The sequence below is a fragment of the Budorcas taxicolor genome, chromosome 21 (assembly GCF_023091745.1).
Source record: "Budorcas taxicolor isolate Tak-1 chromosome 21, Takin1.1, whole genome shotgun sequence".
Taxonomy (NCBI): Eukaryota; Metazoa; Chordata; class Mammalia; order Artiodactyla; family Bovidae; genus Budorcas; species Budorcas taxicolor.
In genome coordinates this window covers 64,881,060-64,890,771 of record NC_068930.1, presented here as the reverse complement: position 1 = coordinate 64,890,771, position 9,712 = coordinate 64,881,060, and the positions used below count along the sequence as shown (strand labels likewise).

Genomic DNA, 9,712 nt, shown 5'->3' with positions numbered 1-9,712 from the left:
ATGTCCCACGAGGATGGGCCCTTCTCGTGCAGCAGGAGAGATCCCCTCTCCCCAACCCTTCCTTAGAAACTGTCCTTGGCACTGGGTCCACTGACCTCTCCTCCCCAGGTCCTTCCAGCACCTTGCCTGCCTGACTGCCCACCCCCGACCTCACTGGTCTTTGACTGCCTTATCTTAATTAATGAAAGTGAAAAGTGAAAATGAAGTCACTCAGTTGTGTCCGACTCTTTGCGACCCCATGGACTGTATCCTACCAGGCTCCTCCATCCGTGGGATTCTCCAGGCAAGAATCCTGGAGTGGGTTGCCATTTCCTTCTCCAGGGGATCTTCCTGACCCAGGGACTGAACCCAGTTCTCCCGCATTGTAGGCAGATGTTTTACCGTCTGAGCCACCAGGGAAGTCTTAATTAGCAGACTCCATTAAAGTTTATTTACTTATTTAATTGTTGGCTGTGCGGGGCCCTTGCTGCTGTGCGGGCTTTTTCTCTAGTTGCAGCGAGTGGGGGCTCCTCTGTAGCTGCGGTGCACGGGCTCCCCACTGCGGCAGCTTCTGTTGTCGCAGAGGAAGGGTTCTGGGGCGCGTGGGCTCCTAGGTGTGGCTCCCCGGCTTTGTTGCCCCGCGGCCGGTGAGACCTTCCTAGATCAGGGGTCGAACCAGTGTCCCCCAACTGGGAGGCAGATTCTTTATCACTGAGCCACCAGGGGGCCTGCGTGGCCACCCTTGATCCCGTGCTATCCTGGGGTGGCCCCACCTGTGGAACGCTCAGTGCAAACCTTCCTACTTTGTGGCCACAACCTCCTATTTTTCTTGCTTCTATCTTGCTCTGGATGCTCCCTTTAACCCCTGCCCTTTAACCACATCAGCATTACTCTGCTTCCCTCACCTCCTATGTTCATTTGCTTCCCTAATTTAGCCATTTTCCATAGTACCACCAAAATCCCCAACACCCTTAAACGATGACTGCTCGTCTGACAAATCCCACCCCTGGAGCAGTCCACTGTCTGCCATACCTGGGCCCACTGAGCTTGGCCAGAGTGATTAATTCACATAAGAAATGCATGTGGGCTCCCTGATGGTCCAGTGGTTAAGAATTCACCTGCCAACGCAGAGGTCACAGACTCCACCCCTGATCCGGGAAGATCCCACATGCAGAGATGTAGCTACGCCCGTGAACCACAACTACAGAGCCTGCTCACTCCAGAGCCCGTGCTCCACAGCAAGAGGAGCCACTGCCACAAGCAGCCTTGCACTCCAGCTAGCGAGGAGCTCCCGCTTGCCGCAGCTAGAGAGAGCCCTAGAGCAGCAATGAAGACCAGTAGGGCCAGAACCAACCAAATAAACAAAATGATCATCTAGCAAAAATGCATACCTCCAGCCAGGCGCTCACAGCCCCTGAAACACCTCCATGCTTCCCTCCTGCTCTTGACCATCAGAGATCCTCCCAACACCTGCTTCTCCTCACACCTCAAATCCCTCCCTGGCAGCCTTGTCCTTCCTCCCTTCTTCCTCCCTCTTAACCTGTGAACCCTCCTGCCTCTGGGTCTGATTTGTTTCTTTTCTCGAGAGCACTCCTTTCCCCCGTTTTGCTTGTCTTTTGGGGATTTTAGGTCTCTTCCTCCAGGAAGCCCCTCTGGATGGCACCCGCCCCGCCCCCGAGGCTGGACACCCCTTCTGTGTGTTCTCACCTGACAGCAGATGCTCCCACTCTGTGACGCTCTCCTAACTCTCATCCCTGTTGCCTTGAGCTCCTGGAAGGCAGACCCTCTCAGGGTCACCAGTGGGACCCTGGCAGCAAGAAAGGCACAGAAGCATTTTTTCACCCGCAGCCCGCACTTTCTACCTGTGTGTCCCGGTTCTGCCTCCCTCTCTCCATGTACCAGGTTCCTGTTGTGGTTTAGTCGATTACTCGTGTCCTACTCTTTTGTGACCCCACGGACTGGTAGCCCTCCAGGCTCCTCTATCCATGGAATTCCCCAGGCAAGAATACTGCAGTGGGTTGCCATTTTCTCCTCCAGGGGATCTTCCTGACACAGCGATCGAACCTGCATCTCTTGCGTCTCCTGCATCTGCTGAGCCATCAGGGAAGCCCGTACCAGAGTCTACCCCTCGTCAAACTCGGCTCACAGTTTACTCCCTTGGCAACCTCTATTTTGGTGACGCTGGAAGGAGCCCATCCTCCTTCCCTCTGAACGCCCTGGGCATGGGTTTGTGTCACCTGTACGCGATTTCTCATTTACTTTTTTATACTGTAATTATTTTGATCTCCGTAAGTTCCTTGCAGATAGGATCTCTAGCTATATCATCTCTCTGTTCCTGGTAGTTAACCTAGAACATTTTGGAAGGACAGTTGGAATTGCAGTAAGAGATGCTTATTGGAAATTTGTTTCCTACCGCTGTGACAAATTAACCATAAACTTGGTGACTTATTAAAAACAACACAGATTTATTATCTTCCAGTTCTGGAGGTCAGGCCTCCAAAGTAGTGTCGCTGGACTGCAGTCAGGAGGTCAGCACAGCTGGTTCCTGCTGGAGGCTCCAGGGAGAGCCCATTTCCCTGCCATTTCATCCTCTATAGGGCACCTGCAGTCCTTGGCTTGTGGCCCCTTCATTGCATCCTTCCAACCTTCTCTGACTTGGACACTTCTGCCTGCCCTTTGTAAAGAACTTTGTGATGATACTAGACTCATCCAAATAGCCCAGGGTAACCTCCTCATCTCAAGATCCTTAGCTTAATCATGCCTGCAAAGCCCCCATTACCACATAGACTTTCCCAGGCTCCGGGGGGGTGATGGGGGGGATCATTCTGTCTACTGTTGCTGTTAAGTCACTAAGTCATGTCCGACTCTTCGTGACAGAAGGGACTGCAGCGCACCAGGCCTCCCCGTCCCTCGCCAACTCCCAGAGTTGGCACAAACTCATGTCCATTGAATCGGTGATGTCATCCAACCATCTCACCCTCTGTTGCCCCCTTCTCCGTATTTATGATGTCAGTAATAATGGATAAGGAAGCCACACTTCTGGCTCCCCGCTGTGTTAATTCCGCCAGAAAAGTTGGAGGATCTCTTTCCTATGAGACGAGGCTACCGGAGTCAGACTCCCAGGAATGCATTGTTTATAAAGTTCCCAGACTTTGGTTCTGAAAAGCTGGCCCCAAAAGACATAAATCACTGGATTCAGGCAGCTGTTGACGAAAGCAAAGAAGTTGGCACACTGCAGGCCCAGATCAATAAAATTCTCCCAGAAGCAGCCTCTGACAGCCCTCACCTGGAACAGAAATTCCAGGAAGGCAAAGAAGTGGTAGGGCGCCCAGCAGAGCAGGAAGGCAGACACGAGGGTGAGGATCAGGGCGGTTGTCCTACCATCCCTGGGCCCTCCACACCTCGTCCTGCTGATCTCCTGCCTCCCCCGCAGGGCTGCCAGGATGTGATAGTTGAAGAAAACGATCGCAGCCAAGGGGAGGAGAAAACTCAGCAGGGTTAACTCCACCATCCTTGCAAAGGGCCAGGCGTCATGGGGGTACCGCAGCACACAGGCAGAGACATTCAACTCTGGCACAGCCTTGATGGAGCGCAGCAGGAACGTGGGGAGACTCAGGAGGGCCCCCACGGCCCAGATGAGCAGACAGGTGCCCTGGGCCCACCGCCGCCGCCGCCGCCTCCGGCTGGCCATGGGATACACCAGTGCACAGTAGCGGTCCTGGCTGATGGCCACGACCAGGAAGACACTGATGAAGAGGTTGGCCTTGATGACGCCGTTGACCAGGCGGCAGAGGAGCGCTCCGAAAGGCCAGTTGAATTCATTCCGGATGTTCTCCGCCCAGAAGGGCAAGCCCAAGACGAACACCAGGTCAGAAGCCGCCAGGTTGGCCAGGTAGATTTCGGCCGCGTTCAGACGCCGTCGGGCCACGAGGAAGACGGACAGCACGAAGAGGTTCCCCAAGAGCCCGCAGAGGCAGATGGAGAGGACGCAGGTGGGCAACACTCGGTGCAGCAGGGCCCAGGCTTCCCAAGCTTCGTCACAGGACGTGGCGTTCGGGGGCAGGGGCTGGCTCTGGTTGGGAGTCTGGAGCTCCAGGAGGGCCCAGGACGCCATTCACGGTGACCTGCGAGGAACAGTACGCAGAGCATCACGCAGGAGGCAGCCTACTCTAATCTGCAACCTATCCAGCCTGCCTCCAGTTTTGGAAAATGAAGTTTTATAGGCACACGGCCACACCCATTCATTTACGTTTTGTGTTACAGTAGCAGAGGTCTTTTTTTTTTTGTAAATTAATTAATTTATTTTAATTGGAGGCTAATTACTTTACAATATTGTAGTGGTTTTTGCCATACATTGACATGAATCAGCCATGGGTGTGCAGAGTTGAGTGGTTGCCACAGTGGCCATTTGGCCTGCAAATATTAATCATCCATTCCCTTAGAGCTTCACTAGTGACTCAGATGGTAAAGAATCCACCTGCAATGCAGGAGACCACGGTTCGATCCCTGGGTCAGGAAGATCCCCTGGAGCAGGGAATGGCTATCCACTCCAGTATTCTTACCTGGAGAATTCCATGAACAGAGGAGCCTGGTGGGCTATAGCTCATGGAGTCTCAGAGAGTCGGGCAAGACTGAGCAACTACTGACTAACACTTTCACTTTTCCCTTAGAGAAAAAGCTTGCCAACTCTGAGTATTAAGGAAAAGACGACCAAGGGTTTGAGCCCCAAGTTCAAATCCTGACACAACCATGTGTTGTGGGCCACTTAGACCCCCTGAGTTTTATTTTCCTTTTTGAAAATTGGAGCTAATCATATCCTTCTTGTGGGATTATGTCAAGAACTGTATCTATGGAATACCTGACCTGATCGCCTGGCTTAGAGGAAGCACTCAGTGGAAGGGGAGGATGAGTCTTATTTACAACCATGCTACTATGATTAGCAGTGCAACAAATATTTAATGAGCACCTACGTTGTGCCAGCACTTTGCCAGGCACTGGAGATACAGGGCCCTGCCCCCTGAAAGTGCTCACCATCTAAGCAGACAGGAGACAGTGGCTGATGGCTGAAGACAGAACGAAGCAAGGGAGAGACCTGGCCAGTGGAGATACTGGTCCACTGGAACTGGGACCAGCAGGATGGAGAGGGTGGAGTCCATAGTAGAAGGTGTGGAGTTTCTGGGGCTTCACACCTAAAAACCCTCCCCCCGTTTGGATGAGCTAACATATGCATAGCGCTTCAAATGGTCTCTGGCTCTCCGTAGGCACATGCTAATGTTAACTATTGTTATCATCTTGCTTATCCTTAGTGATGCTTGAGAGATCTTCAGCTGGGCACAACTCACAGTATCCAACACAAGATACAGCCTAAGACAGCTGATCTCCAGAGAGTCTATTTGGCTCTGCAGACTTAGGTAATTGCTTTGTGACTCTGAGCCTGACTTTCCTCATCCGACCTTCTCGCTGTGACACTGAAAGCCACATGCTGCGCCATTCACATTGGGTCAAAACCATGGGTCCCTCCATTCGTTCATCCACTGGACAAGTATGTACTGAGCACCCACTACGTGCCAGGCACAATTCTAGGCATTTGGGACGAGCAGTAACAAACAGCCAACCTGCCTTGCCCTGAAGGTGCTTCTAGCCTCGTGGAGGAGAGAGGCAATGACAGGAAGCTCAGTGAATAAACTCGTTAGCCCGGGAAGGGCAGCCGTGGAGGCGATGAGCCGTGGCCAGGCTTTAGACATATTCCGAGGGTAGGACCACCACGATTTTCCAATTGTGTATGTGTCATGAGAAAGGAGGGGTTGCATGATGCCTAGATTTTGGGCCTGAGAACCTGGAAATGGCAAATAGATGGGGAAACAGTGGAAACAGTGGCTGAATTTATTTTCTGGGGCTCCAAAATCACTGCAGATGGTGACTGCAGCCATGAAATTAAAAGATGCTAACCCCTTGGAAGGAAAGTTATGACCAAGCTAAATAGCATATTAAAAAGCAGAGACATTACTTTGACAACAAAGGTCCATCTAGTCAAGGCTATGGTTTTTCCAGTGATCATGTATGGATGTGAGAGTTGGACTATAAAGAAAGCTGAGCGCCGAAGAACTGATGCTTTTGAACTGTGGTGTTGTAAAAGACTCTTGAGAGTCCCTTGGACTGCAAGGAGATCCAACCAGTCCATCCTAAAGGAGATCAGTCCTGGGTGTTCATTGGAGGAACTGATGTTAAAGCTGAAACTCCAATACTTTGGCCACCTGATGCGAAGAGCTGACTCATTTGAAAAGACCATGATGATGGGAAAGATTGAGGGCAGGAGGAGAAGGGGACGACAGAGGATGAGGTGGTTGGATGGCATCACCGACTCAATGGACATGGGTTTGGGTAAACTCCGGGAGTTGGTGATGGACAGGGAGTCCTGGCATGCTACAGTCCATGGGGTTGAAAAGAGTTGGACACGACTGAGTGACTGAACTGAACTGAACTGAACCTGGAAATATGAAATTGCCATCAACTGAGCTGGAGATGATGGATTGGAGACAGGGCAAGTTTTTTGGGGGGACGGTCAGGACTTGACCTTTGGACATGTGAGGCTGAGCTGTCTGTTGGACATCAGGTGGGGATGTCAAGGTAGTAAGCTACACAAGATTGGTGTCAAGAGACCAAGTCTGAGAGAGTGATACATCCTCATCCTTGGGAAGTGGTTTTTTTTGTTTTTGTTTTTAATATTTATTATATTATTTGGATTCACTGAGTCTTAGCTGTGGCACGAGGGATCTTTGATCTTAGTTATGGCATGCAACCTCTTAACTGTGGCTTGGAAGATCTATTTCCCTGACCAGGGATCAAAATCAAACCCCCTCAAACTCAGACTAGGAGCTCAGAGTCTTAGCCACTGGACCAGGGGGGAAGTCCCCATCATTAGGAGTTGTAATCACATGGATGGTATTTGGTATTTAAAGCCACAGGACTGGGTGAAATCACCAAGGGAGAGTGTAGGCAGAGAAGAGAACCAGCTGCTAGGCTGCCAGCTGACATCAGCAGAGGACACGGGAAGTGAGGGGTTAGGAGGCGGCTTAAAGAGTTCTGACCTAGAGCATAAAGAATAATAGGAATGCTCTTATTTCATCATTGATTTCAGGGCATAAATCCATAGCAAAATATTTATTTTGTTATTTGGTGATACTTTTCAATTTAGCAACAAGCCCTTCTGGCAGCAATGAGCAAAAAAAGTTTAATGACAATTTAAGCCCTGAACTTCTGTCTATGGGAAATTGATGATGAATGTGTAACTTGCACAAAATATTGATGCTTACATCACAAAAGGGGCCTTTAGCAATTTCTCTGACCGCAAGGAAACCAGACACAAAGCTGCTACTTCAGAAACTGTTATTTTTCAAAGATCAGCCCGAAAACATCAATTTTACTTTATCACTGCAGAAGATACTGTCATAGGTCACCCTGGAAGGATGACTTTTCACTTAGAGCAGACAACTATTCTTTAAGTCAGCTCATTTCAGCGTCATGTTTTCTTGTACCCCCACTACAGTAGAAGTGATAGCTGATTAATGAGAAAGTTCCATAAGAAATCCACAGGCAGTGAAGCGGAGCCAGTTTGATAACTGTCTTCCAACAGAAAAATGAGTCAGTTTCAATCACGATTCAATTTTTAAATCCAGTTCATGGAATCAAAGCCAAAACTGATGAAAGTTCACCCTGGCAAAGTGAAACAATGGACATTTTGTGAATGCTATTCTTAATTCAGTTTAAACTGTTCACATTGGGAAGAAAGTTGTGTTTTTCTGATGATCACACGCACTTTGGTGGGGCCCAGCGTCACAGAGACAATACTCATGCTAAAATAAGAGACCAGTGAAGCAGAAATGTACTTCCAACGAGTTGCAGTGCAGACCCAACGTGTAATTGCGTATAAGTTTCATTAAGTGTGTGTACATGCTCAGTTGCTCAGTCGTGTGAGACTTGTTGTGACCCGATGGATTATAACCTGCCAGGCTCCTCTGTCCATGGAATTTTCCAGGCGAGAACACTGGAGTGGGTTGCCATTTCCTCCTTCAGGAGATCTTCCCAACCCAGAGATCGAACCTGCACCTCTCGCATCTCCTGCATTAGCAGGTGGATTCTTCTGCGCCACCGGGAAGGCCCCAGATTTCATTATAGTTGACAAGATTTACAAAGTTTTGCAGCGTAAGTTTCGTAGTTCAGACTTACTGAACTGCACACTTTTGTGATGAAGTTGATGAGGAATTAAAAACAACTTTAGCATGTATTTTCTTTCTCTGCTGTCCTTCATCAATCAATTTTAGAAGATGTGGACTCTAAGTGCCCTAAAATGTTATTAAACTATTTGTTATACCAGAGTTGAGAATTTTTGCTGAATTTGTTCTAAATCAGTGAGGAATGGAGCACCAAACAACAGCTTCTAGAGCTTTTAGCAGAGCGTAGTTATTGAAAATAAAGCTTTATGCAGAAAACAATTGAAATTCATAGCCAAAGGAGGAAAGGAGAAAATGATCAAACTAAGTGAGGAGAGGTCAAATGACACAGAAAATTTAATTTTTGAGTTATATAATGAGCTTTGGAATATCTCAGTTTGTGGGAAGAATCTTTTCAATTGGAGAAGTTCATATTCTGTACAAAAATGAGATGAAATAAGAAAGCCCATAATTTGCTGTATCTGAATTTGACAAAGCCTTCAAAACTTTTAAGTAGCTACAACTTATTTGAAGAGTCTAATGTGCTAAAAATATTTGTTGAAGGAGCTCAAATTAAGGCAAAAAGACAGCACCTGTGAAAATATCTGGGTTGAAATATTTATATAATTCCATATGCAAAGTATCAGACTTGAGAATAGCCTCTGCTTGGCAGAATTTGCTCAGAGTTTGTCAGATACCTCAACACCTGCAGAGAGACCATCTTCATTAAATGTATTCTGGCCCAAGAGAAGAGACAATTGAAGGTGCTTTTTTTCAATTTATTAACCATAAAATTTGAAGAAAAAAATTCAGGCAATTATATGGGACCATTCAAAATAATAAGACCATACTGAAAGAAAAATAGATTCTTTTGAAAATGCCAGTGATGTATGAGAGTCAGGTACAAGCCTAAGAAACTGATTGTAGCAAACTGATTGTAGAAACTGATTGGATATGTACCCAAACTAATTATCTTGCTTAAAATATTTTGTAATGTTTAACATAAAGAAAATGTTTCATTTTGCCATTATATTTATGTATGTATTTAGATTTTTTGGGGAAAAACATTTACTAGAACTACTTTATAACTCCATCAATATAATATTTATAAGCAATTTGTTGGTGTGTGTATATATGCATATACATTCATACATACATAGTTAAATACATAATATTTTTGAAAATAGGTGTTTTTTTTCTTTTTAAATTTGGCTGTGCCAAGTCTCAGCTGTGGCATCTGGGATCCAGTTCCCCGGCCAGAGATTGAACCTGGGATGTCTGCATTGAGAGCGTGAAGTCTTAGCCACTGGATCATCAGGAAAGTCCCTGAAGATAGTTTTCAATTAGAACTACTTTATGACTGGCTTCTCTGGTGCCTCAGGTGGTAAAGAACCCACTTGCAATGTAGGAGTTGTGGGCTCAGTCCCAGGTCAGGGAGATCCCCGGGAGGGGATCCCCTGGAGGAGGGCATGGCTACCCACTTCAGTATTCTTGCCTGGAGAATCCCATGGACAGAGGAGCCT

The 9,712-nt window shown here is 47.7% G+C and overlaps 1 protein-coding gene across 2 annotated transcripts in view; it reads right to left on the bottom strand.

Annotated features, from left to right (window-relative positions):
* Positions 1 to 2,486: 2,486 nt before the first annotated feature.
* LOC128066728 (B2 bradykinin receptor-like) overlaps positions 2,487 to 9,712 on the bottom strand; it is a 58,679-nt gene continuing 51,453 nt past the window's right edge. For both annotated transcript variants that reach the window (XM_052659827.1, XM_052659826.1), the window contains exon 4: positions 2,487 to 4,103. In XM_052659827.1, the coding sequence (XP_052515787.1) occupies positions 3,035 to 4,093 (1,059 nt within the window). In that variant the 5' untranslated portion in view covers positions 4,094 to 4,103 and the 3' untranslated portion in view covers positions 2,487 to 3,034. The remainder of the gene's footprint in view (positions 4,104 to 9,712) is intronic.